The sequence below is a fragment of the Ictalurus furcatus genome, chromosome 19 (genome assembly GCF_023375685.1).
Source record: "Ictalurus furcatus strain D&B chromosome 19, Billie_1.0, whole genome shotgun sequence".
Taxonomy (NCBI): domain Eukaryota; kingdom Metazoa; phylum Chordata; class Actinopteri; order Siluriformes; family Ictaluridae; genus Ictalurus; species Ictalurus furcatus.
In genome coordinates this window covers 8,119,948-8,147,392 of record NC_071273.1, presented here as the reverse complement: position 1 = coordinate 8,147,392, position 27,445 = coordinate 8,119,948, and the positions used below count along the sequence as shown (strand labels likewise).

Genomic DNA, 27,445 nt, shown 5'->3' with positions numbered 1-27,445 from the left:
GAGAACATTTTACAGAAGGTCGTGATGACGGCGTTTGCTGACCGCACCGTCGTCACCATAGCAGTAAGTTCGCTCTATATTAAACACACCTATAGCTGCAGTGTAGGGGGCGTGGCCACGGACATCTTCGAGTTGTAATTAGAAAAGGACAAGGCCACTGGTCCAGCTCAGAACGCATCACAATTACAAAGAGTCAGAGATGTACGGCAGGCTGGCATGATCCCATAAAAGGAGGCCCATAAAATAAAATCTCCTCCGTGGATCGAACAGGTGGTTCGAGTCACGTAAACAACCGGGTGATGGTATTAAGTGCTTTCACCATGCCTGGATGATACTTGAGACCAGGTGTAATTATTTTTTTTTTTAAATGTAATACCAAGGTGTTTGAGCCAATCAATTATAGGAATAAAATCCATGAAATATTTTAAAAGATGAAACAGAAAGAATATAGGAATACCCATGTATGTGGAACGGGTCTTTTCATGCTATTTCCGTTACTTTCCTTGCTGCCATTTTACTATCCTCATCCACTTTCTCATTCTCTTTCTCCCTCTCTCTCTCTCATTCTGTGTGCTCTTCCCTCCTGTTGCTTTCTCTTCTTTCCCTTTCCGTCTTTCTGTGGCACAGCATCTGGTCTCCTCCATAGTGGAGGCGGAGCAGGTGCTGGTCTTTACCTCTGGGATTCTGGTGGAGTGCGACAGCGCTGCGAACCTGTTAGCGCAGGAGGACAGCCTGTTCAGCACCCTAGTGCGCACACACAAGTAACCCCACCACTGGCTATGCCCACAGCCCCGCCCCAGCACCCTGGTTGGTAATCATGTGACTTTTCTGTGTGCCATTTCAGTATCAACCCTTTTGAAAGCCCTGACTAACTCCAAGCCCCTTCGGATCAGTGTTTCACTGGATTATTCGTTCGTACGGTCCAGGGGCCAAAAATCACGTGGCGTAATCTTGCGCTGTATTTCTCAGCACCTCCACGTGATCTACAGCTCCAGTGTTTTGACGAGATATACAGAAACATCTTCCCAGCAACAGATTTTTACTCTTATGGACATTAATGTGCTCATAACAGCATGCGAGTGTTTATATTTACATATGTACATATGTATATTTGCACATGCTCATGTGTGTGCGTGTGTGCATGTGTGTGTGTTCGTCCACAGCACCGGGTTCACACGATCCTGACGGCCGATGTGGTGATCGTGATGAAGAGAGGGAACATACTCGAGTATGGGAAACCAGAGGCGCTGATGGAGCAGGAGGACGGCATGTTCGCCTCCTTCGTCAAAGCAGACATGTAGACGCACTATCCATCAGTACACACCTCCACACACACACACACACACACTGCTGACGTGGAAGGAACGAAGGAAGGAGTTATTTCTCATTTTATAAACAGGCAGATTTTCCAGTCCGCCTGTGCCTTTGACCTTTTAGCAATTTTACATTATATAACTGCAGTATTGTTTCATGCTTCTTCCCTTTTTTTTTTTTTTTTTTTTTTTTTAATTTTAATTTTTTTTACATTAAGTTGATGATATACTATATGTGTGTGTTAATGTGAGAAATAGCAGCTATATATATACTGTTTTAACTGGTACTAACACTGTACGCAGTTGTCAGCACACTTGAGAGCTGACGCATCCTGTCTGTCTAATGTGCATTGCTGAATTTTACTCTGGATAATAAAGGGAGACTTTTCGGCCCACGGAGGCACAAATTACTATGCAAAACATATTTTTTTGTGTGTGTGTATCAAGACATTATATCCTATATCATTTTCCTGTAACAAGCAGGACCTGCATTATGGCCTGTTGTAATGAATTAAGAATGTGAATAAGATCTTGTGCTTCCTGGGGACAGCCAGACCACAGAAAATATTTTATTTACAGTATAGAGCTGTATGTTAGTGAGGGTTTTTTTTATTTTTCCTTTCTATTACTACAACTGTAGTTGTATATTTGTATTTGTGTTCACTTCTCTTCGCTTTTTATTCTCTCTTGCGTCTATGTTCCAAAACGTACAGTGAGTGATTTTTAGCTGAGATCTTTCTTTCTGTAGGATAGCGAGTGTATACAAGGTGGCTGGACTTATGATATTATAAGCCTGAGGGTGGCCTGAGCGCTGAGTGATTTTTAGATATGTACATTTTGGATAGAAATTCTTTTTAAACACATATTTTTCCCCCCGAGATCAGATAAGGATCCGACGTTCTCGGAGTGGTACGGCTATGATTTTTAGTTTTTATTATTATTATTATTATTATTATTTTAGTCACGTCAAATACACTGCTACTCACTGCATCTTTTCTGACTGCTACTCATCATATGCAAAGTGCACTTGGGGGAGATGCTCTCTTCTACCCTCTTCCGTATACGCAAGCTCCTCTCCCGAGAGTAATGCCAATCCCGATCCCAGCCACGGACTCTTCGGAGTTAGAAAAAAAAACCAAAAACAGGCCATTGGTGTAACTCTGGAAGGTAGCTCTGAGCAGGACTCCACTTAACACCTAGTCACAATGCCATCCTAACATCTTTAGCCCAGCTGCGTCACACCAATTCACACCTCCGTACTCCAACAACCGTCCTGTGACCTTAACCCCATAAACCTTGTGCAGATTTTTTTATACAGTTTGCACAATATTCAGTAACTAGCTTACTGGGTCACTATTGGGAAACTAATAGGAAATGTGTGTAAGACTATGTCTGGACTCTTTGACTGATCGTCCAGGGTTTTAACAGGTTTTATGACATCATAAGCGTGAATCACCACAGAGGTTTAAATGTCAGACGTTTTCCCACCACTCGGTAGAACTGATGAGCAGTGAACTTCTTCATGATTAGAACAAGTCCAGCTGTTCTGCTTTATTCCCACTAGACATAAACTTCACATTCAACTCTTTCCTAGTGTTTTTTTTTTTCTTATTTGTTTGTTTGTTGTTGTTTTTATTTTATTTTATCATCATTGCTGACAAAACTGATCTAGCCAAGGGGTCTACGTAACATGATCCATTTGACTACCACAGTTTCTCCCTGAATTCTAACAGGGACTGCTATGATGATAATGAGTCTTTATTAATCACGTATACGTTAGAGCACAGTGAAATTCTTTTCTTCGTATACCCCAGCATGTCAGGAAGCTGGGGTCAAAGCCATGATACAGCGCCCCCTGGAGCAGAGAGGGTTAAGGGTCTTGCTCATGGGCCCAACAGTAGCAGCTTGGCAGTGCTGGGGCTTGAACCCCTGACTTTCCGATCAGTAATCCAGAGCCTTAACCGCCAAGCCACCACCGCCCCTAGCTATGTTGCTATGTTTGATCAAGTGAAATTTTATAGCACTTCTCTGGCTCCTTTTACAGCCAACAGAGTTTTTATAGGGCAGTGTTTCTTCTTCATAAAGCAAAATCACCCCCCCCCCCCCCCCGCTGTAATATTTATCATACAGTGGTACTGTATGCCAGAGTCTGCAAAGACACTGAACTCTCAAAGCGTCCAATCAATACCGCTTTCACCAAGGATGTTAGCCTTACTCATGAGTGTTTCTACGTATTTTCATATGATGCATCACGTTGTGCAGAATCACAGCGTTAAATACAATATTTCTTACAAGCATTTTGTGCTGAATTGTCTTAAAATGTACATATGTAATTACTGTTAGCAGCATAAACATTTAACCTTATACTGTGTGCCTGTGGTTTTTTGTTGCTGTTTTTTTCTTGTTTTGTTTTTTACAATTGAATAAAAGCTGGAGTGAAGTCATTGTATATTTGTGTCATTTCCTAACTTTGTGAAATCTGAAAGCGGAGTATAGAGAAATCAGAGCAAGTTAATTCAATTAACTAGTTTATTCAGATTCAAAAAAACCGAAAGGGACCTAAGATTCTTGAATCATACTTTAAACGAACATTATGCTAATTATAGTGTTGCAAGACGGTGTGTTTTTAACAAGTGGGCGTTTCCATGATTATGGTGCCATTTAGTCCTTGTAACTCTGGAATCAACACGGAATCTAGAAAAACAAGCATTTATAATTAGCCAAAAGGGGTTAGCTTAAACTTAAACATGCAGCAATATCTCTCTCTATATATACACGGAATCTAGAAAAACAAGCATTTATAATTAGCCAAAAAGGGTTAGCTTAAACTTAAACATGCAGCAATATCTCTCTCTATATATACACGGAATCTAGAAAAACAAGCATTTATAATTAGCCAAAAAGGGTTAGCTTAAACTTAAACATGCAGCAATATCTCTCTCTCTATATATACACGGAATCTAGAAAAACAAGCATTTATAATTAGCCGAAAGGGGTTAGCTTAAACTTAAACATGCAGCAATATCTCTCTCTATATATATCTTTTTATTTTTACAAGGTTTCATGGCTGACAGTAGCTGCCATGTTGCTCTTAAATGAGTAACTGGATTGAAGGTTTTTAGCATAGAATTAGCAAAAACACATGTGCTTAACTAGCATGCATGCTAATGAGGACAAGGCAACACAACACATTGTATCACGTCAATCTTTTTTTGGAAATGTATCAAAAATTAAACCACATTGCATTTAAGAAATGTTTTTCCTCGTTTTTTTTCTTATATATATATATATATATATATATATATATATATTCTTTATAACTAAAAAACCTTTGTTTGTAGTTGACCTACATTCAGGACATTTTCCATGTTTATTCCCTAATACAGAGGAATTTCCCAAGATGTTGATTTGTTAGATGGACGTTAGATTTTATTGGATAAAATATTTTTTCATAACAGTGCGTGGTATTTTCTTGATTAAACGATAAAGAAATAATTTACCAAAAAAACTTTTAAGTTTTTCTCTTAAGAGTGTCGTCACTGTGAAATAAATATATTAGCTACCAGCATCAAAAGACTACATATTAATTAGAGAAAGCCTTGTTTGCGTAAATAAATGTATATTATTATTATTATTATTATTATTATTATTATTATTAAAAGCTCCAGTACAAAAACAAATACTTCTTGCAGGAATGTCAGCAATTAATAGTAATGTCTTTTTTTTTTTTTAAATGCCTATAGTGTTTTGCCTTAAGGATATTCTAATGATTTATGCTTCTATTTATTTATTTTTTTCCAACCTATATTAGTAACTTTCAAAATGTCCTTGTCCAAGAGGAAAAAATAACGAGAGAACTTACTTTTCTTCTTCCCATAGTTTTCAAGAAATGTGAATGAAGCAACTTCCTGTTGAACATGTGACCTGTGGAATATTCTAAATATTCCAGAGGGGTGAATGTGTTTAAAGGGTAACAGGGTTGAATGAATGTCAGGGGACTGAAATATACATTTTTATAACCTATAATAGATGACTTGCAAAGCATGTTTCAAGTATGACATGTTAAATGGATTCACACATTATTTTATATATATATAAATAAATGCTTATTGTGTGTATATATATATATATATATATATATATATATATATATATATATATACAATATTTCTAATATACTATAATAATAAATCATATTTCTGAAGTGTTTTTTAAGCAGAAGTGTTGTTATAGTGGGCTGATACGGGCAAAATGCTATTTTCTATGTGCTACAGATTGTTGCACGTACTTATTTAACATATTATTAACTGTATAGGGGAGATTTTAACTTATTTTTCATTTGGGGAGAGGAGGTGAATCATGAGCTGTACATGAGCTGGCTAAACCTGAAATATTTGAGTTATCCCACATCTATGAAAAAGATCTCCTGCGAAGTGATCAGGAGATTAACGGTAAGTCTGCGTAATGCTAATATTACATGAGCTGGACCATTGCATGTCAAGAAATGAGACTTAGTGGGAATCTTAGTAATAGGCCGGAGTAATAGTTGTTTTGGGGGTTGGTTTGTTATTTCAGGAGACAGGAGTTAGTTGTGTTGAAAGCCAGGAAACCTTTTGAATGTGCAGGAGATGTGGATTTTCTGAAATTCTGCTGTCCACTTTGGGTTAACTTCAATAATAGATAATCTGATATACGCATTTCTTTTTTTCTTTTCTTTTCTTTTCTTTTTTTTTTAGTAAGCATTTGGATCATTCTCTGCCACTTAGTATCATGATACGTATTTTAGCAGACCAAAAAATGATGGTGAAAGAATCGGGCATATCAGAAAGCGGTGGAGACATGTCACCTTTTCACTTTGGGACACGCTGTGCTCTTAGCACTAATCATCCACAACCATCAGCTAGGAGAATGTGGTTACCACACTCTGCCGTAATGTAAAAATCAAATTGTACATGTTTGTTCCTTACAAAATTGGTAAGAACAAACAAACAAACAAACAAACCTGAGTGAGAACCATGATCTCAATTCTGCACCAAGCATCCCATTTCATCAAGAACCGTGCAGCCGTATCCCTGATGATGCTTAACAGTTCCAAAGGTTCCCACTGACACAGGTGTCGTTGTACTAAAATGACATGGACGTCAATGAACTTCATTCGCAGGCAACATGTCGGTGTTGTCCGATGTTGGTGCAGCAGACAGTGTTGCTACCTCACAGCTTCAGGGTCCTCCTGAGCTCAATCCTGATCTTGGGTTACTGTGAGCATTCTCCCTGGTTCTCTAGAGTCCTACCTCCCAATACATTCCAGTAAGTGGATTGTTTACACAAAATTAGCTCAAGGTATAAGTGAACGAGTGTGGTGCCTTGCTGTTGCGGCCCTGCTGTGTTTGAGATCTGGCCTAGGGAAATAGTGCAGGGTTAGTAACATGTGCTGGAGATAGATGATGGGTAGCTGGATTGGTGTGGAATGAAGAGACTGAGAAACTGGGGGTACACGTATAATGTTTATTACACATTACAAGCATACACAATTTACACAGAAGACACTTTGTAAAGCAGCTTTAACGAGTTGCAAGTTGACGATAAGCAATGTAAGAGGTAGTCCCCTAGGAAAAGAACTAGACGATACCATAGGAAAGAACATAAGATACGCTTCAACACCCTACTCTGGATTCACCCTCTTCTCTTACCTGACTGCCGAGAGTAACACGGCCAGGGGTGGTGGGTGGTAGCACTTTTAATGGGCTGGCGTTCCATCCACGGGTCTATTCCTGACTCACATCCTACGTTCCCAGATCTGGAGCCAGGATAAACTAGTTACTGAAGATGAATGAATTCTCAGGAGTCCTCTAGTCGGTTACTTGGTTTACATGTCCTCTAGCACAGTGGTTTTCAAAGTGGGGGCCGCAGCCCCCTTGGGGGCCACCAGGGGGCGCCCGGGGGGCCTCAACAATTTGGTGTGAAAAATAAATAAATGTATGTTTTCTCTTTCTCACTCTCAGACACACACACACACACACACACACACACACACACACACACACAATCAATTCCTAATGTAATGTAAAGATGTAAGATGTAATTATTAATAGAAAAGGGGGATATATTCAGAAGTCTGTATTTTTAATTTGTTTTAAAGACATCTTGCAAAAGGAGGGCCTCGGTCAAATTTCAATGCCATTTGGGGGGCCTTGCCCTGGAAAAGTTTGGGAACCACTGCTCTAGCACCTTTATAGGGAGACACAATTAGGAAACACTGGAGTAAAATGCACAAGCCTAGGAAAGGCAAGAGTGCCTTATGTCGCCCCCTGCAGGCCACATTTAGAAGTGATTTACATTGCAACTTTTCTGTCAGCTATTGAAACAACGCAATAACTTTGGTCCTTTTTTTGGTATAAGTGGAATTGTACAACGCTGACATTTTGAATACTAGTCCTCACTGTGTAATTACAGGAGAAATGCATATGCATATATGCATGTTTTTTTTTTTTTTTGTTGTTGTTGTTTTTTTCTACAAAGTTTGGAGAGGATTTTGCAGGGTATAATCGAGCATTTACAGTCGTTACAGCATAAGAGAGCGCTGAAGCTGTTTGCTGTGTTGCTGTAGAGGCTTTCGCGGAGTACACGAGGCAGTGACCGCCCCTGAGATGTACGTCAACTGGAGCTGGACTTGGAGCAGCAGCTTCTCTGGAGTGTGTGTGGCGAGCAGTGAAACTTTTTGCACGCATCCCCTTTAGCGTCTCAAAAACAACAACAACAACAACAAAGAAAAAAAAACGTTTCGGTGCGTAGCTTTCGGACAGATGCAAAACATCACAACACATCTGCCGGGTTAAACAGCTGGGCTGTAAGACAACGGCGTGCTAGAGCGCGCGCGCTGGTTAGAGCTGTGAGTGTGCGCGTGTGTGTTTCTAGTTTCTTCCTTTCTTTCTTTTCTTTTTTTTCTGAATTGAATGCACGGATATCGCCTGTTCGTGGGCGGTAACGTGCAGAATAGCGATGCTGGCGAGAAAAAGTATCATTCCCGAGGAGTTCGCGCTACCCGCGCTGGCCTCGCGCGCCCCACGGAAGCCGGTGTTCAGGGACCGCGTGAACAAGGCGCGCTTCATTGCCAAGAGCGGCGCGTGCAACCTGGCGCACAAGAACATCCGCGAGCAGGGCCGCTTCCTGCAGGACGTCTTCACCACGCTCGTGGACCTCAAGTGGCGCTTCACGCTTGTCATCTTCACCATGACCTTCCTGTGCAGCTGGCTGCTGTTCGCCATGGCCTGGTGGCTCGTTGCGTTCGGGCACGGAGACCTGGATCCCACGCGCCAGGCCGGCATCGAGCAGTGCGTCACCAACGTCAAGTAAGTCCAAGTGCTCGAGATACGAGCCTACACGCCAAACCTCATGCACATAATAGCCTACACGTTACTGTTACTGCAACCTCCTAATACAAACTAACACACTTCCAACTTTTATTTGCTGTGCATTGGCAGAGTGCATGCTCAAGGAAACATCCAGATAGTTTCAGATAAGCTAGATTAAAATAATAATAATAATAAAACAGACTTGAAAACACTTCAAGTGCAAGCCCTAGGGTTCTTCAGTTCTCTGGGAGGAAGCCTTTCATAGCTCCAAGTACAGTGAATACCTTTTTGTAAACTAATAAGGCTAATTAAGGATGAATCATTTTGTATCATGTTTTTAACACAAGCTGTGGGTCGTCATAATTAAGCCAAATCTGAGCACATGGCAAACAAAATATAGTCTGGGAGAAAAGATTATTCGTCTTTAATGATTTTACTATAATAATAATAATAATAATAATAATAATAATAATAAGACTTCCAGTCTTTTTGAATTTGTTAATAAGTTTGGCGGCGGTGTCGTGTGTGATGTGCTCGCCATGTCTCATGTTAAAGTCCATCGCAACCTTGCGACAGCTTCCCCGATCCAGCCATGAGAACCGTTTCTTCTTTTGGGAAAGGTGTTCGTAAAGGCTATCTGAAATTTTTTTTTTCTTTTTAAACATTTTGGAAAATATTTTACAAGACATTTTGCTATAAATGGTTAATTCCGTTTATGTTGAGGCTTTTGGGACGCTGTGTAGTTTAGGGGGCCCACAACTAAGGCACAGACTGAAACCTGTGTGGGCCTATGATTTTCAGATCACTCCTAAATGTGAATGGAACTCTTTTAAACCATATTTGATTCTTGAAGAAGAAGAAAAAAAAAAAGAAAAAAAAAAACCCTCCTAAATTATGAGCATCTTTCCCTTCCCAGGTCCTTCACTTCAGCCTTCCTGTTCTCCATCGAGGTGCAGGTGACTATAGGCTTCGGTGGCCGCATGATCACTGAGCAGTGTCCGACAGCCATTACGGTGCTGATCCTGCAGAACATTGCCGGGCTCATCATCAATGCCGTCATGCTGGGCTGCATCTTCATGAAGACGGCGCAGTCACACAGACGTGCTGAGACGCTCATCTTCAGCCGGCAGGCTTGCATCGCCGTGCGCAACAGCCGTCTGTGCTTCATGATCCGCGTGGGTGACTTGCGCAAGAGCATGATCATCAATGCGGCTGTGCGCCTCCAGGTGGTGCGCAAGACCACCACGCCTGAAGGAGAGGTCATCCCTATACACCAGATCGACATCCAGAGTGAGAGCGCCGGGGCCAGCAACAGTATTTTCCTCCTTGCACCACTAATCATTTGCCATGTCATTGATAAAGACAGTCCACTCTATGACCTGTCAGCCATGGAGTTGCAGTGCAGTGACCTGGAAGTGATTGTCATCCTTGAGGGTGTTGTGGAGACCACAGGTATCACCACACAGGCACGCACTTCTTATGTGACTGAGGAGATCCAGTGGGGCCACCGCTTCGTCCCCATCGTGACTGAAGAGGAGGGGGTTTACTCTGTGGACTACTCCAAGTTTGGGAACACAGTGAAGGTGGCGACGCCGCGCTGCAGCGCCCGTGAGCTCGACGAGAAGCCGTCCATCCTCATACAGACCATGCAGAAGAGCGAGCTGTCGCACCAGAACTCTCTGCGCAAGAGGAACTCGATGCGCCGCAACAACTCCATGCGCAAGAGCAACTCCATGCAGCGCAACAACCTGTCACTAGCAGTACCCAAAGTGCAGTTCTTCACACCTGAAGGGGGGCAGAATGTCGCTGTCACATGACACGCACGAGACCATCATCTGGATTATAAAAGGTTCAGGGATGCTCTATTCCTGTCTTGCTCCATTAGACCTCTTCCTGTTGCTCTGTCGAACTCTACCGCTTCTGCTGTAAAGCGGCAGCAAGTGCTGATCTGCTTTCTTCCTTTCCTGTTTTGCACAAATGAATTTAAAAAACACTTATTAAAAAACAACATAACGTTTGAGAGTGAGAAAGAGGAATGCGTTGTGTCTCGTACTACGCGGCTATTTCTTTTCATAAGAGCACTATTTCACTGTCCTGTATTATTATACTGTTGTATTGGAACCTGTAATATTGTCACTGAGCTTGTACACACTTTATTTGAGAAATGTAATTCATGTTCTGTGTAGAAATTAGAAATTTAATTTGAAATGTTCAATAAAGCAGTTTGCCCTGCTTGTTGATTTCAATTCACGATCATGTATTTTCTACTTTTAACTGCTTTATCTTCTGATTTAGCTTGCATATTAGTGTTGATTAGCAATTTATAAACAATGGATTTTTTTTTTTTTTGTCCCTTGCCATTTTGAACAACAATCATTTTAAACATTTAAAAAATAAAAACACAATAGACTGAAAGATTTTGTTCTGCCGCTAGGGGGCGATGTTGCATCAACCTTCATCTCAGCCCACTATACACTATATGGCCAAAAGTTTGTAGACACCTGACCATCACACGTATATGTGTTATCACAAAGCGGGATGTACCCAATAGTATAATATGTCTTTTCCATGACATAGATAGAAATTACTGTACGTTTCAGACAGAAGCAGGAACAATACTGCTACATAAATGTTGTTTGAAAAGCCTCTGGTTCAAACGCTGTTTAACTTGTGGTCTCTCATGTTACAGTTGTGAATAGGCAGATGCTTAATCGCCAATGTATTTGTTAAAGAGATATGCTATAAATTATGACTGTTTCAGCTTTATGATGATGCTTGAAATACAGTTTTGTTAGTTATGTTAGAACTCGGTGGTAGCTACAGGATTTGAGGTTTGAATCCTGCCTCTGCCCTGTGCATGTAGAGTTTGCTGTGATGTGGGGGTTTCCTCCGGGTACTCCGGTTTCCTCCCCCGGTCCAAAGATTTGTAGCCTGATTGGTAATTCCAAATCCTTAGTATACAACTGTGCCCTGCGATGAGTTGGCATCCTGTCCAGGGTGTCCCGCTTTTTGTGCCACGAGTTCCTTAGGATAGACTCCAGGCTCCCCCGAGACCCTGTGTACGATAAGCGGTATGGAAAATGGATGGATGATTAAAAAAAGGATGTAATGGCGATGTTCCAACGCAGGCAAACGTGCCTCTGATCTAATTGTTATCCTCATGTGTGACAGTTTGAACAGCAAAAAAAAAAATCACGTGGATTTTGACATTTTTAATTCCTCTTTGGGCCAGTGTCTATATAAATGTACAAATGCAACCGCAGTGTGAACAGATGGGAATTCATTCAACTTATATTCATCATACACATTTGCAGGATTTGTGTACATTAGCTAGTATTAACCTAGAAACAAGCTCCTTACTCTCATTGGCTTGCAGTGGCAGCTTATGTGAGTTGCATTAAAAATGAATATAAACACAGCTTTAACATAATTTCACAGGTATTCAATCCCATTAAATGAATGAAGCATTAACCAAAGGGGCGTGCGAAATGGGTCGCAGAAAAAGCAACTTAATCCTTTACAGTGTTCAGATAAAATGAAAGGAGAACAGCATGCACGAAAGGGTGAGAGGAATCACGATAAAGAAGCGATCAACAACATCTTGTTTCTTTTAAAGGCTGGATTGTATGTGCTTTTCACAATATATTTGCACCTGGGTGAGGTTTATTATTTCCTAATGGTCTGGCCTGATTCAGATTCAATAAAACTTCAGAGTTACTGGCCAGATTCATTAGGGTTTATAACTATTGCACCCTGGTGTCTCGATTTGTTTACCGAATGCCAAACTGGGTTGAACTGCATTCAAGAATAAAACGTAAAAAGAGTAAACTGCTGACTTAATTCATTATGGAAATAGAGCTGTAGTCCTTCTGAAAACTAGGAACAATGATTTTAATGTTTGAACTCCTCTCAGAATTATATCATACTGCACCGCAGGACTGTCTAATTTTATTTCTCCTTAGGAATTTTAAGAGAAACGTCTGTGTCAGATGGGATACCTAAACGAAACGCGAGTGACAATCACCAGTATATTGCAAAGTCTTCAAGCGTATTAAAAGGCAACCTTTGAGCAATACATTTTTCCCCTAGGGAAGAATCCTTTTCTTCACATGTTCCTTGTTAGGACGTTAGGGTCAGAGTGCATGCGTAGTCCTCATAGGGACCCCTTGATCAGAGTGGGGCACGGTAGAAATCTCAACAGTAGCCCTGAGATTTGAACTCATAACCTTTATAGCATTGTATCGCATTTAAACCGAAAGAAAAACACTTTTTAAAAACAACAACAACAACAACAACAACAACAACACTATGACAGTGCTACATGTGTTACCTGCTTTGTTTGTTCTTAAATGTGTGAAATAGTTCAAATAAAGAAAACACTGTAAGTAGCACAGGATATCTACAGTAACCATGGCCACTCGCTAATGCGTACAAACAAACAAAAAAATGCTTCACAAATTTCAGTTAAATATAAAAACAGAAAAATAGAAAATACATCCACAATGAAAAAAAAAAAAAAAAAAAGAAAGAAAAAGAAGAAGAAAATAATCTCATATGTTATATAGAGCAGGGGAAGAACAAAGATAAGCGATAAAAAAAAACTTGAACAAGAAGCTCACAGTCTGGAATCAGAAGCCAGATCATTTGATTTTCCTCCATTACTAAGCCACACCTTCCTGCACTTAAGAGGGACAAGATGGAATGGATTACCATTAAGAGGCGAGCTACCGTCATTTGGACGACCTTAGCAGACACCAAAGTGCGCTGCAGCTTTCTGCGTTTGGCCCAGACTTCCTCTACCTCCTCCCTTTCGATCTGCATTCAACTACATTCGAGAGAAACCCCTTGCATATTCCTTAAGGAGGAAGTTAAATCAGGCCTCCCCGTTCTTAAAGGTGAGTAGCTCCGTTCTAATGACTTCAAGGTTTGTGGAGCAAAAGACAGGTACTGGAATAATTGACCTCATCCTACCCCACATGTCTTTCTCTATTTAAAATGAAATGAGGAGCGGGTTACTTTGGGTGGAGGTGCTTAGACCCTGGCCCATCTTAAACAATTTACACGTCAGACTAACACCTCAGGATGAAGTGTATACAGTCAAGGGTGTGATCTATTGTTCTCTCTCTCTCTCTCTCTCTCTCTCTCTCTCTCTCTCTCTCTATATATATATATATATATAGAATGGACAGAAGTAAATGTAATTGTTCTGTTGCTCTTTGGTGTAATGGACTGGCGTCCCATCCAGGGGTCACACCTCATTCTCAGTGCTCCCAGGCTAGGGTCTGGATCGACCCTGACCGAGATCAAGCGGTTACTCAAAGTGAGTGAATGAGTGTTGCTCCTGATTGGAAGGTCATGAGTTCAAATCCTGGCACTGCCAACCTGCCACTGTTGGGCCCTTGAGCAAGGCCCTTAACCCTCAGCTGCTCAGATGTATAAATGCAATAAAAGTAAGTCGCTCTGGATAAGGGATTCTGCCAAATGCCGTAAATGTAAACGTGACAAGAAGCGATAATAGTCTTCTGCCACAAATCCCCAAATCCTCTGAGTGCACTACTCCCTAGAGCTGCCTTTGATAACTTGTATTTCTGACAGGAAACACTTCTTTGAATGCAGTTTCTAGCCCGTGATGTGTGGCTTTTACATTTTACCCCTGGGCTACCTCGTTTAAAATGGAGCATTGTCATCTCAGGGAGTTTTATCTCACTATGGTGGCCTCTGGCTTGCTCAGTTGGGACCAGTTTCTAAATGTAAAATGTGTATACTTCTGTAAAGCTGCTTTGTGACAATGTCTATTGTTAAAAGCACTATATAAATACAATTTAATTGAATGTATATGACTAGTGACCAGTGATAGTAGTAGTTAGGATTTCATTTCAGGTGTGATCTGTATGATCTGTAACCGTGACTGTATGTATGCAGAGAAGTTTGGGTAGAAATCTTTTAATTTGAGGCCTATTTAACAAGTATATTTGTCAAGTCACTTAAAACAAAATAAAATAAAGACATTCGGTGTAACTAGGTGGCTAGTAGCTTTCAAATAGAGACAGGGAAAATCCATGATCCCGATTGGTTAATCCTGTTTAAACAAACCCAGCGACACGTTCATAATGATGACATCATTAACCTTTTAGAAGCATCCACTATCTATCTACCTATCTACTTCCTGAAAACTCATTTCCTGAAAGGGAGGAGCTTCTTCTTCTTCTATTTCTTCTTCTTCTTCTTCTTCTTCTTCTTCTAGAATAGATTTAATCCTTTCATGCATAACTTATTTATATGCTTATCCAGATTCTTTTAAATGATCTTTCTCTTAATATCGCATGATGAATTTTGAGTCTGTATAAATATCAACTATGTAAAAATAAATGTATTGCTGAAACAGACTTGAATAATTTTTTTTTAATGAAGTATGTAACGCTGAAGATGTTTTTTTTAATAGAAAATGTCATTTCTGAACATATAAAATGTACACATTTTATGATTGTTGCAGGACTTTAAGAGGTAAAAAATAAATAAATAAATGAAAACAAAAATCCACCTACACCCGCCTCCCAAAAAAAACCCACACAAAACCAAATACTTGTCAAAAAACACCCAACTTTTTTTTTTTGAGGAAAGTTAGTAAAGATCGAGAACAACAAATAGTGTATAGAGCAACAGAAGTTTATGTTCACTTACAGAAATGTTCTCTAGTGATTTTGAGGTGATTTATTTTCCTAATATATATATATATATATTTAAAAAAAAACAGCCTTAAATTGTCTATATATCATGGCGTTTTAGATTTAGATCGCCACCTATTAGAAATAAACAAAACATACCCAGCATGTGTGTGGTCTATATACTGTAGCTCTAACATGTAGTAAAAACAAACAAACAAACAAACAAACAAACAAACGCGTTTGTCTAACCCAGATTCACACACATTCCCCCAAAACTTTAAATCATTCTTCCCTGCAGGGAGGAGGTCAGGACCGGGGCGAAATTAAAAGAAGAAGAAATGAGAAGCACTCATTATTATTATTATTATTATTATTATTATTATTATTATTATTATTATATCCTATGAAAGTATGAGGCATGTGTAGGCAGATTTGAAACTGAGTGTACACTGCCACCTTGTGATCATCTTGATGCATTACCAGGTCCAAAGCGTTGTTGTATGTAACAAAACAAAACAAAAGAAAGAAAAATAAAAAAGAAACAAAGAAGCAAACCGAATAACAATAACAGTTTCGTTTGTGCTTCATGACTGAGTTGTTACTTATTTAAACTTAACGTATTCTCAATTGTTTTAGAAACACTGTTAGACGTTGATGACGTAGGTACTCCCATCGTGCCTTGCGGCGCGATTCTTTAAAACATTTTAAAGCGTCCGCGTCATACAGAGGTATAAAACGGATAGAAACTTAGCTAGAAGTAGTATTTGATGATGAGCGCTAGGATAAAAAGTGATATGTGTGTGTGGTTGGTGTGTGTTAATAATCCACCGTTAGTGTGATGTGTGTGCTGTACAGTGGCGTGGCTTCTCCGCCGGGTAGTTCTTTAGCTTTGCGCAGTGGCAGTATCGTAGCCTATGAGGTTTATCCGAGGCGCGATTATTGCTAGTTGAAAACTTTACCCAATACCCCGCCTTGACGACTTGAAATATAGTCGGCGATGGCAATTTTTGACGGTCTCTACGGAGACTGATTTCATTGTTAAAAAGTAGATTATCGTGTTGTATTATGGCACGTTTTTTTTTTACTAGTATTACAGATGATTTCGGTGTAAACTTAAGAGAAAGTAATACGTTGTGATACGTATAGTCTAGTCACTTGTATTCGTTACAGTCGATATTTTTATTATTATTATTTTTGTACGAATAAACTGGAAGAGGTACGAAGCACGATTTAAAAAGAATAAAGATCTAAGTGTATTCAATAGCTGCTAAAACTCATTCGGAAAACTCACTTCCGGTCCGGAGAGCTTGTTTGTTTTTGTTTGGATGCGCCTCCTGTCAATCAGAATAGTATGTCAATATAGACACTCTATGGGCCACTGTAGATTCTGGGGGCGGTGCGAGGAGTAAAAATCATTCAGAGGTCAAACCCACTTCCTTAGACCTAATCTTGAGACCTAATCCTCTAATATTACCGAATACACCTTTAACCGCTTTTCGAAGTGGATCTGGAAACTATTCCAGGAATACTGGGCCCAAACAGACCTGGCTGCAGACGTGCAGAAAGGGGCGGGGGTACACGTGTCGCTCCGCCCATAACTGCTCTCATTGGTTAGTGACAATGTAATGACTTCGACGCCTCGGTACAATCACATGAAATGCAGTTGGTAACTATGACTGCGTCCGAAATTGCATACAGTGACAGTACGTACTGAATTCGATGCACGACTGTTGAAACAGTACGCACTAATAATCAGTATGCGTGTGTGTAGTATGACTACAATCCCGGACATACTACATCCACCATGTTAGCATTGTCATGTGACCGTCGACGTCATCATAACCGCACAAATATCATCAACAAAGTAACAATTTATTCGGGTATTGTTAAACAAGTCCTGTTTAATACACGGTTTAATTCTTAAAAAGAGCCGACGCTGTCTTCCGAGTTTGTTTGTTTGTTTTTTCTGAGCTGGTCCGCACCAGTCCCGTTGCATCATGGGAATTTTTACTCGCAAAATCACACCGGAAGTTGTACACTATCTGCTTCGAGCCAGGACCTTCTCACACTGATACACGAATACAACCTGGATGGATGACAGGGCAACATACATGCACACATCCCCACCCAGAACTGTATCTGCTACTCACAATTCATGCAAACTACACTCTTCCTCCGAAACCAAAACAACCATAGTACATGTGCGCGTGCATATGTGTTTGAATAGCTTTTTTTCCTCGGAAACTTTGACTGAAATACTGCTCTATTAGACCTACATCTTTGGGCACGTGAGTGTTGGAGCTTCTTTTTGTATCTAAATGTAAACACAGGAGGAAAGAAAAGAAGAAGAAAAGATTGTTTACATCCTAGATAAACAGCGGCGGCGCGCGCAACTGAGAGACGTAAAGGAAGTTGTCATTGGTGACGTTGCGCCGTCCAAAAGCGCAAAAGTCCACCTGGTCCTAAAGTCCACGGTGTATGTTGTTGAGATAGAGAGAAGGAATGGACGCCGCGGTGGAACCTGCATGTTCAGAAGACTGCAACAATCACGCAAAGAAACGCAAGAGAGAGGATGACAGAGAGGATAAGAGAGCGGATAAGAGAGAGGATAAGAGAGAGGATAAGAGAGAGGATAAGACAGCGGATAAGAGAGAGGATAAGAGACACATCGCTGCTGTGATCCTGGCCCGAGGAGGGAGTAAAGGAATCCCCCTGAAGAACATCAAGCCACTGGCTGGAGTTCCTCTCATTTGTTGGGTGTTACGAGCTGCTTTAGACTCCAATGTGTTTAACAGGTAATGGAGTGCATCAGTTATCACAATATCCTGTCCTGTCCTGTCTTTTCCTGTTGTGTTAGAGCTCTTCTGGTCCATCTCCACAGTGTCTGGGTGTCCACGGACCATGACGAGATCGAGAGAGTGGCAAAAAACTGGGGGAAAAAAAACTGGGGTGCAGAAAACTGGAAGGTTGATGTACACCGAAGGAGTCCAGAAGTGTCCAAAGACACCTCGACTTCATTGGAAACCCTGCAAGAGTTTTCCAGACTTCACCCAGGCAAGATCACCTCATTCACTGTGTGTGCTCTTCTGTAGGTTTACACATCTGAGTCCAGAGACACAAGACATCCTTGCTGGAAAAATATAAAATAAATAAATAATAGTAAACGTCACAGAACTTGTAATGGTTTCCACTACAAATACCATTACAAACCATCAGCTAACCATTACCATTATAGGTCTGTAATGGTATCCACTAGACATAACATGCCACCAATAGAAGGCAACAAATTATCAGTAGATGGACAATTAGAGTTTAAGAGAGCTTAATTGAATTTAAAGACAGCGTGCGCGTGTGTGTGTGTTTGGGGGGGGGGGGTCTCTCTTATTCCAGGGGCGAAACAAAGCAACAAACTTAATAAACACAGCTACTAATACACTCTATAGCCAAAAGTATGTTGACACCTGACCATCACACCCATATGTGGTTCTATTCCAAAATGTTGCCTCAGAGTTAGAAGCACACAACTGTATAGAATGTCGTTGTATGCTGTAACATTACAATTTCCCTTCACTGGAACTAAGAGACTCAAACCTGTACCAGCATGATAATGTCCCTGTGCACAAAGCGAGCTCCATGAAGACATGGTGTGTGAAGGTTGGTGTAGAAGCACAGATCCCTGACCTCAACCCCACTGAACCCCTTTGGGATGTTAAGGGCCTTGCTCAAGGGCCCAACAGTGGCAGCTTGGCAGTGCTGGGGCTTGAAATCCCGACTTTCCGATCAGTAACCTAGAGCCTTAACCGCCAAGCCACCACTGCCCCACCCTCACCTTGACCTTTAGATGTACTGTATATATACAGTTTCTACATTATATGGACACTTGAACGTCGCACCCATATGAGATTCTTCTCCGAACTGTTGCCGCAAAGTTAGAAGCACAAAATTGTATAGAATGTATTTGCATGCTGTAGCAATACAGTTTCCCTTCACTGGAACTAAATGGCCCAAACCTGTTCCAGCATAACAATGCCCCTGTGCACAAAGGGAGGTCTATGAAGGCATAGTGTGCCAAGGTTAGTGTAGAAAGACTGGAGTGTACTGCACAGATCCCTGACCTCAACCCCATTGAACACCTTTGGGATGAACTGGAACACCGACTGCACCCCAGACCTCCTCAGTACCTGATCTCACTAATACTCTTGTAGCTGAATGATCACAAATCCCCACAGTCACGCTCCAAAATCTAGTGGAAAGCCTTCACAGAACAGTGGAGCTTATAATAACAGCAAAGGAGGAATAAATCTGGAATGAGATGTTCAAAAACCACATACGAGTCTCATGGTAAAGTGTCCACAAACTTTTTCTCACGTAGTGTTTCACCAGAGTTAAGTCAGTTTCTCAATGAAGTGAATTTCCTGTATAATCTTAATTAAATCCATTTCAGCTCCAGATTGTAATAGCCAAAAAAAAAAAAATGCATAAAAGGACACAGGGTGAATACTTCTGCAACTTATGCAATGCATTTTTCCTTTGTTTTTGGTAATAAATTGCAGTGTGTTTCAGGGTAATATCTGTTTAGTCCTTTTTTTAAAAAAAATTCATAATGTACCTTTCAGATAAACACACTTAAATTAACACATTATTTATGATGAGTTATTTTTTGTCCAGCCCACTTGACACTAGACTTTATAATAGGCTTAATGGAAATGGTCTCTTTAGGACTCATTCTCTACATACTCATGGAGTCTGCAGTTTTGATTCATATTTTCCAATTGCTTTCTATTTGAGTTACTTGATATATGTTCAGTGTGTAAGTGAACTATTGTTTCATTGTTGCTCGTTTAACCTGAGTTCGGTGGTGTCCTGCAGAAGTGGATGTCATCTGTAACATCCAGGCCACCTCACCGTGCCTTCACCCGAACCACCTGAAAGAGGCTGTGGAGATGATGACCAAGCAGGGCTACGACTCTGTCTTCTCCGTCGTTCGCCGACACCACTTTCGCTGGCAAGAGTTAAAAAAAGGAGGTCAGTTAAATATTCAAGCATAAATAATATATATATATATATATATATATGAGAGAGAAATATATATATAGATAGATAGATAGATAGATAGATAGAAGATGTGAGCTTTTATTGCTTTATGTTGCTTTAACTGAAATGGAAAATTCTGCATTGTACATTCTTCCAGGTCTAAGCTAATGCACATTAATTGACCTAGCCCTGCTTGTATTAACTTATGTGATGTGGCCATTTGGCCGTATGTTTGTTTTGCCTCCCCCAAGAGATCACAAGCACTAAGCCTCTGAACCTAGACCCATCCAGGAGACCCCGTCGTCAAGACTGGGATGGAGAACTCTGCGAAAATGGATCCTTTTATTTTGCCACCAAAGATCTTGTAACCCAAGGACTCTTGCAGGTGGGCTATGGAGTATAAATGCTGTCTTGTACGTTGGCTGTGTCACTGTAGGGTTTAAATCGGGATATTGGAAACAGGGAAGGCATCCTTCATTCTCGGGTTCCAGCAGTGTCAGGACATCATCATTCCAGTGGAAGAGGACTAAGTATAACAAAGTGCTCTACATAACAGCTCTCTAAATCTTTATATCATAAATAGGCCTGTCACGGTTACAGAATCGCTAATTAGCAGTTATTTGAGCTTGTCAGATTGATTTGAATTCTTTGTGATTGTTTGATTCAGGAATCACAATGTTTTGTGAACATCATTCATTTATACGGTGCTTTTTCTTCTCCAGTTCCTCCTGGTCCTCATGCTTCTACCTTCTTCTTCTTTATTTTAGTTTATTTTACATGTTCTTCTCATCAGTATTATTATTTTTTGCCCTAAAACGAATCCTGCACTTCAGCTGCAGGCCGTACAGACCTATTGCTTGTTGTTCAGTAACCTGTCAGTGTTTTTAAAAAGGTTTTAAGTTAATATTTGAGTTACGACTGCTCTTTGCCAATTTTACAGTGTCAAAGGCAAACATCAAACTGTCAAAAAAAAAAACAAAAAAAAAAAAGGGCCCTTCACACATCAGAGCGCAATGCCAGTCAGAAGCTTATTGTCCATTACTCATGTTGGGAGCCTATGTCGTAGTACACTGTTGTAATACAAATCTGTTGGGCCCAGGACTCTTCAGTGTTCAATAATTTATTTTATCATGGGGTCTATACATGATTCTGACTAGACCATACACAGTGTTCTGTAACTATTTCTTCCTTGGTTCATGTTGTAGGGAGGGAAGATTGCCTACTTTGAGATGCGACCAGAGTATAGCGTTGATATTGATGTTGACATCGACTGGCCCGTAGCAGAACAGAGGGTTCTCAGGTAAATGAACAGGATTTCAGAAGTGAGTTCTTGCTCTGTGACTGCTTGGTTATCAACACCCTGAAAATCAACATGCTGGGATGTGTGTGTGCGTGTGTGTGTACATTTGTCAATGCAGATTTGGTTACTTTGGCAAGAGTGAGCCGGAGAAGTTGCGCTTGCTCCTGTGCAACGTGTCCGGCTGCCTGACTGACGGGCGTGTCGGTCTATCTGCAGCGGGAGAGGAGATGCCACCTGTCAATACCGCAGACCTGACTGGCATCCGCATGCTACAGAAAGAAGGAATGAAGGTTAGTTAACATTGCTGTTTAAACTAACCTGAGATCAGTTTACTCAAAACCACACCTGATTAAACATTCCTTATTTGTCTAAGGTAGGACAGCTGAGGACGTAATTGTCTTCACATTTTTTTTTTTTTTTTAAAGCGCTGAATGGAGCAAAGTGCGTATAGTAGATTCATCAGTATCTTCATATATAGCTGACTGAAGATCCAGTTTGGCAACATGTTAGCGTTAGGGAATGGCAGTTGAGATAATAGATTTTCTGGATGCGTTCTTTCTGTAGAGATTTAGACAATACATGTGTATGTGCTTAAAATGCACGTAGGGACGAACAGATTTGTCAGGGGTAAAATATGCTGTTTTTCAAGTTACACCTCCAACAATAGCCGAGATCTTCCAGTTTGTATTTCTCATTCAAATGTAAACTGTATCCTGCTATCGTCAACTGCTACATGGTTTGTTTTACTTGACCACAGTGATTACACAAACTGAATAGACGGACTATTAAAAAAAAATCATTATTAAAAAGTTGAGACTCCAGCATGCACCATTGAGCACAAGAAGAAGAATAAGCCAGAAAAACAATGACCTCCAATCCCATGATGCAGCCCAAACTCTAATTGATGCCTCATTGAGTCCTCAGTCCCAAATCCTGAGATCCAGAAATCGTTCCATCAAATTCCATTATTAAAATGCACTTGGAGGACTCGAGGAATGAGAGTTGAATCACAAATACAAAATGAATCATCTTAATTAGTTACAGTTACATTTATATCGCACTTTTCTAGACACTCAAAGTGCTTTAAATAGTATTGGGGGGGTCTCCTCAACCACCACTAGTGTGTAGCATCCACCTGGATGATGCGACGGCAGCCATAGTGCGCCAGAACACCCACCACACACCAGCTATTAGTGGAGAGGAGAGAGTGATGTAGCCAATTTAGAGATGGGGATTGTTATGGGGCCGTGATAGATAAGGGCCAATGGGATTTTTTTAATGATCACAGAGAGTCAGGACCTCGGTTTTAATGTCTCATCCGAAAGACAGTGCTGTTTTTACAGTATAGTGTCCTCATCGCTATTGTGGGGCAGTAGGACCCACACAGACCACAGGGTGAGCGCCCCCTGCTGGCCTCGCTAATACCCCTTCCAGCAGCAACCTTAGTTTCCCTTAGGTCTCCCATACAGGTACTGGCCAGCCAGTGGTGTACTGTAAAGTAACCTTGGGTGTCAGAAAGACGCCAGATAAATTGAACACACAAATAATAAATAAAATTCTGTATTTGCAGATCAGTTATAACAGTTAATACAGCTGGGCAACATCAGTTTGTTCATCAATACGTGAATTCATTTAAGTTAGTTTTGAAGTGAGCAAGGAACATCTCGTCTGGCGAATACTTTTATCATTCGCTCTTCCCGTCCGTGTTTAATGTTTGCACGTTTTCCTCACTTCCTCAGAGGGACGAGTTACGACGTGAGGAATGGGAGCAGGATGGAAACGTGGTTTTTCAGTCCGCCATCTTAAGCACTAGTATTTTTAGGGACGTGACTAAACTTCCAGAACACCCCAGTTAAAGTCCTAGGACTCATGAGCACATCGTCAGTCTTCTAACTCCCACTGTGGTTACTGACTAATTTATAATAGTGAATAATCTGCTTTAGGATAAATAGCTGAATAATAAGCTGAGACTTAATTTAAAAAAAAAAATGGTGAACATACATTCTTATACGTTTACCAAGCTTTCATCTTATTACTTACTAGAAATACCCAGGGAAATCCCTGTCTCTATATTAACAACTGCTTCCTTACTTTGTCAGCTCAGATAAGGTTTATTACACAAGCTTCTGGTGGAGCAACATAACTGCAAACAGCAAAGCGGAACTGGGTGAAAGATGTTTGCATTTCTTTTATTAGCAAGGACAAATGAGTAATGAAAAAACCCACTCCCTATGAAATCCTACTCCCATGAGGATCAAGTGAACCACTTGTGAGAAGGGACATCAAGTACACTGTTAAAACACAGGGCAGGTCAATATAAGCCTACTTGTATTTCCAGATGCAAATCTGCCTGGAATTTCATTGGGTCATGTTCCTCGCAAGGAGCTCCATGAGTGTGGATGTCTCATATGCCACTGTTCACTAAAAAAAAACCACCAACAACAACTGTCTCCACAGGTGATCCTTATAGCATCCAGTGACAACCAAGTTATAAGTGAATTCCAGTTTGCAGAGAGGCTGTCAAAGGAAACAGGTTGTGAAGTGAGGTGTCTGAAAGGGAACAAGGAAGTGGAACTGGAGACACTGCTGAAAGAGAAGGAGCTCATGTGGAAAGAGGTGGCCTACATAGGTGAGCGTGCAAAATATCTGAGCAAGTGGAAATGCCTAGAAAAGTAAATCTGCTAAAATAAAGTAAGTGGATTCAGTTGCCATAATTGAGAAAGGATGCATCAAAGTTTTTCAACATGGTTCACGTTCGTGGCATGGGGTGTACTATATGGGGTGTACTCATGGGGTGTACTCAATGTCAAATAATCCTAAAAATGCTGCTACCTCAATTTAAATTTTAATGTTTGGCAATTATTCTGGAACATTTAAAAATTCAATGTAATTAAATGAAACCCGGTCCTTTTACTACTCGCTGTTTATGACCGTTAAACACTAGTAATTCAGCACCATTGAAACTGGACATACCGTATTGAGGAATGTTGATGAAAACATGCTCAAAGAAACAACATTAAAAGAAATGTCAGGGGGCTTGATAAGGCTTTGGCACTCATATACTGTCCACTTGAGGTCATGAGTTTACATACGCCATGCAAAATGTTAATAATAATAATAATAATAATAGAAAGAGGGATCATGAAATTATTGGCATATTGTTTTTTTTTTTACTTCATACTGCCCTTGTTATTATTTTGTTTAAACATCTTATATTTTTCATTTATACTGCCCTTCAAAAGCTACATAAGATATTTACATGTTTCCCAGAAGACAAAACTTACAATTAACAATGTACACCGATCATCCTATTCAAAAGTTTACACCCCCCCGGCTCTTAATGTATCGTGTTGCCTTCTTGAGCATCAGTGAACGTTTTGCAGCTTTTGTAATAGTCGTGTACGAGTCCCTCAGTCGTCCTCAGTGTGAAAAGATGGATCTGAACATCATATAGACACTGTTGGAAAGGACTCAAATATGCAGAAGATGCTGGAAAAGTAAAGAATGTGCCGGACCTGGAGGATTTTTCTGAAGAACAGTGGGCAGTTTAACTGCTCAGGGCGAACAAGGGACTCGTGAACAACTCTCACAAAACATAAACACAGTCGCTGTGTTGTCGCTGATCATCCAGGTAACGACACACAGGATTAATAATCAAGCGTGCGTAAACTTTTGAACTGGTTCATTTGTGTAAATTCGGTGATTATTGTGTCTTGTGGACTAGATGTAAACATCTGTTATGTGAAATAGCTCACTCAGGGCAGAACTAAATAAAATAAAAACTAAATGCATTTTTTTTTATCCTGCTTTCTTTCTTGTTTTTATTTTTTATTTTTTAAACATCTTGCACATTCTGCAAGGTGTATGCACACTTATGACCTAAACTGTGCGTGTCCATGTGATGATACTAAACATAAAACAAACCAGGTCCATCCAAAATCCAGCTGTTCCTCAGCAGTTCCCTTCTCTGCAGGTAATGATGTGCCAGATGTGAATTGCCTGAACCTGGCTGGTCTGAGCGCAGTGCCCTCGGACGTCCCCCTGGTGGTTCTCAATGCGGCTAAATACCCGTGCCAGAGAGCAGCAGGACACGGGGCTGTTATGGAGTTCATCGAGCACATTCTCCTGATGAAGGGAGCCAAGTTTCAGAAGGAGAATAATAACTATTACAGAGGTGTTTTTTAATTTGAAGAAGTTTTTAAAGCATGTGTTTTAGAACCGAACAGTTATAGAACGTCTATGTCCGTAAAGGAAAAATGAAACGAATGGAATAATGTGTAGTGCTGCTTGGTGTAGTATGATTATAATGATGTTCATATGTTAAGGCTCTTGTACTGCATTCATATGTTAAGGCTCTTGTACTGCATTCATATGTTAAGGCTCTTGTACTGCATTCATATGTTAAGGCTCTTGTACTTAATTCGGTGTTAAGAGTGTAATTAATCAGTTACAGGTCATTTGCAGTGTGTGAATCCTTCCTTAAACTCCAGCATACACCAGAGGGCGACACTGCACATAACATGATAGGATGGATTTGAAATTGTGATCGCTTTTGTTCAGGCATGAGCTGCTTTTGAGATTACAGTGCATAACTTTATCATTAGGTCAAGTTCAATTTGGTATTAACATTAACATCGGCAGCAAGATTCTCATGAACTTCCAGGCTTATTCTAAAGGTCATGTTTTCACAATATTCTATTCTTCTCTGCACATGCACATGTTATGGAGTAGTGGACAATTAAAGACTGAACTGTTGTATGTTTTACTGATTTTATAAGCTTTTTTCTCAGAGGACTGACTCAATTTCCATCTACTACACAGTACATAATCACTAGATATGTTCTAGATATTGCTCAGGATCAATACACTGCCACTTGAGTAAGCAACATGAGTCAGAAAATGTCTATATCAGATTTTATGATGAACAGGCTCAAGAGCTGTTTTAACGATGCGATAAATTACAAAAACATTCAATCGAAGAAATTCGGGTCCTCACTGACCCAGGGGAACACAAAACAACTTCTTGTTATTCTTATTTAAGATTTTTTCCCCCCAGCTTAATGCAAAACTGTATCCCAGCCTCACATCACCTCATTTAAAAATTTTTTTTTTTATATACATATTTGAGACCTTTGACCATCACTGGTGAAAATATCAAAGACTATTTTAGTAATTTATCTTAATGACACATAGTGTCTGTGTTTCTGGTTCACCCAACCCATGTACAAATCTTTAGACATTTAATGGATGATTAGTCATTGTAAGCATGTGGTGATCACACAGTATCATACCGTTAGAAGAGATAAAAAAAAAGTTAAGGCTAGAATCCTGCATGCTGTTTAAAATACAGTTATTCCTTCTGTCTTCCCTCTGATAAATTCATCAAAGTTTGTTAAGAGACATCATCCTTGAAAGCATTTCTGATAAGTGATTTTTAAGAACAGCGGTAATGGCAGCTCATGATGGCTGTGGGAGGGCATGCTATCAGCCTCAATTGACTCTGTTTATGTTTCTTCATTTGCAATTCTGATTCATCTCACCCTGTGTGAGAGGGTGAACCCAATTAACTCCCTCTCCTTGTGGTTGAGAATGTCACTGAGTTCACATCGCCTGCACACACCCTAACCTGTGGCGCGACCAGACGTGTAGCAGATGCGGAAACACGAGTGATTCTGTCCTGCGGGACTTTTTTTTGCACGTTACACATGCCATGTATTGAGCCTGTGAATGATTTTCAAAAATCTCTCAGCAAAAACAACAACAACAAAATCATCTTTTTGC

At 40.3% G+C, this 27,445-nt stretch overlaps 3 protein-coding genes and 1 non-coding gene across 8 annotated transcripts in view; all 4 read left to right on the top strand.

The window, feature by feature from the left end:
• The window catches only part of abcc9 (ATP-binding cassette, sub-family C (CFTR/MRP), member 9), a 46,204-nt gene extending 42,442 nt beyond the window's left edge, over positions 1-3,762 (top strand). For 4 of the 5 annotated variants that reach the window (XM_053650170.1, XM_053650171.1, XM_053650172.1 and 1 more), the window contains 2 exons: positions 1-63; positions 1,164-3,762. In XM_053650170.1, the coding sequence (XP_053506145.1) occupies positions 1-63; positions 1,164-1,301 (201 nt within the window). In that variant the 3' untranslated portion in view covers positions 1,302-3,762. Of the gene's footprint in view, positions 64-627; positions 808-1,163 lie in introns of all 5 variants that reach the window. The other variant, XM_053650169.1, reaches the window with a different exon arrangement.
• A 1,783-nt stretch (positions 3,763-5,545) lies between these two features.
• Positions 5,546-10,916, top strand: kcnj8 (potassium inwardly rectifying channel subfamily J member 8). Its single transcript, XM_053650415.1, has 2 exons — positions 5,546-8,662; positions 9,582-10,916. The coding sequence occupies exons 1-2, from the start codon at positions 8,313-8,315 to the stop codon at positions 10,480-10,482; spliced, it is 1,251 nt and encodes a 416-aa protein (XP_053506390.1). The 5' UTR covers positions 5,546-8,312; the 3' UTR covers positions 10,483-10,916.
• Positions 10,917-16,215: 5,299 nt separating this feature from the next.
• On the top strand, positions 16,216-16,356 carry LOC128623793 (U4 spliceosomal RNA). The gene has a single exon (XR_008388675.1). It is a non-coding gene; the product is annotated as a U4 spliceosomal RNA (small nuclear RNA).
• An 827-nt stretch (positions 16,357-17,183) lies between these two features.
• cmasa (cytidine monophosphate N-acetylneuraminic acid synthetase a) lies at positions 17,184-26,427 on the top strand. The gene is made up of 8 exons (XM_053650414.1): positions 17,184-18,125; positions 18,212-18,384; positions 20,200-20,355; positions 20,616-20,749; positions 21,570-21,664; positions 21,783-21,954; positions 24,122-24,293; positions 25,638-26,427. Exons 1-8 carry the CDS (start codon positions 17,833-17,835, stop codon positions 25,847-25,849), a joined length of 1,407 nt encoding a protein of 468 aa, XP_053506389.1. The 5' UTR covers positions 17,184-17,832; the 3' UTR covers positions 25,850-26,427.
• The last annotated feature ends 1,018 nt before the right edge of the window (positions 26,428-27,445 follow it).

Coding starts and splice junctions, on each gene's coding strand:
- kcnj8 (XM_053650415.1), top strand. CDS start 8,313: ATGCTGGCGAGAAAAAGTATCATTCCCGAGGAGTTCGCGCTACCCGCG. Junction 8,663..9,581: donor CAGTGCGTCACCAACGTCAA/GTAAGTCCAAGT, acceptor TTCCCTTCCCAG/GTCCTTCACTTCAGCCTTCC.
- cmasa (XM_053650414.1), top strand. CDS start 17,833: ATGGACGCCGCGGTGGAACCTGCATGTTCAGAAGACTGCAACAATCAC. Junction 18,126..18,211: donor GACTCCAATGTGTTTAACAG/GTAATGGAGTGC, acceptor CCATCTCCACAG/TGTCTGGGTGTCCACGGACC. Junction 24,294..25,637: donor GAAAGAGGTGGCCTACATAG/GTGAGCGTGCAA, acceptor CCTTCTCTGCAG/GTAATGATGTGCCAGATGTG.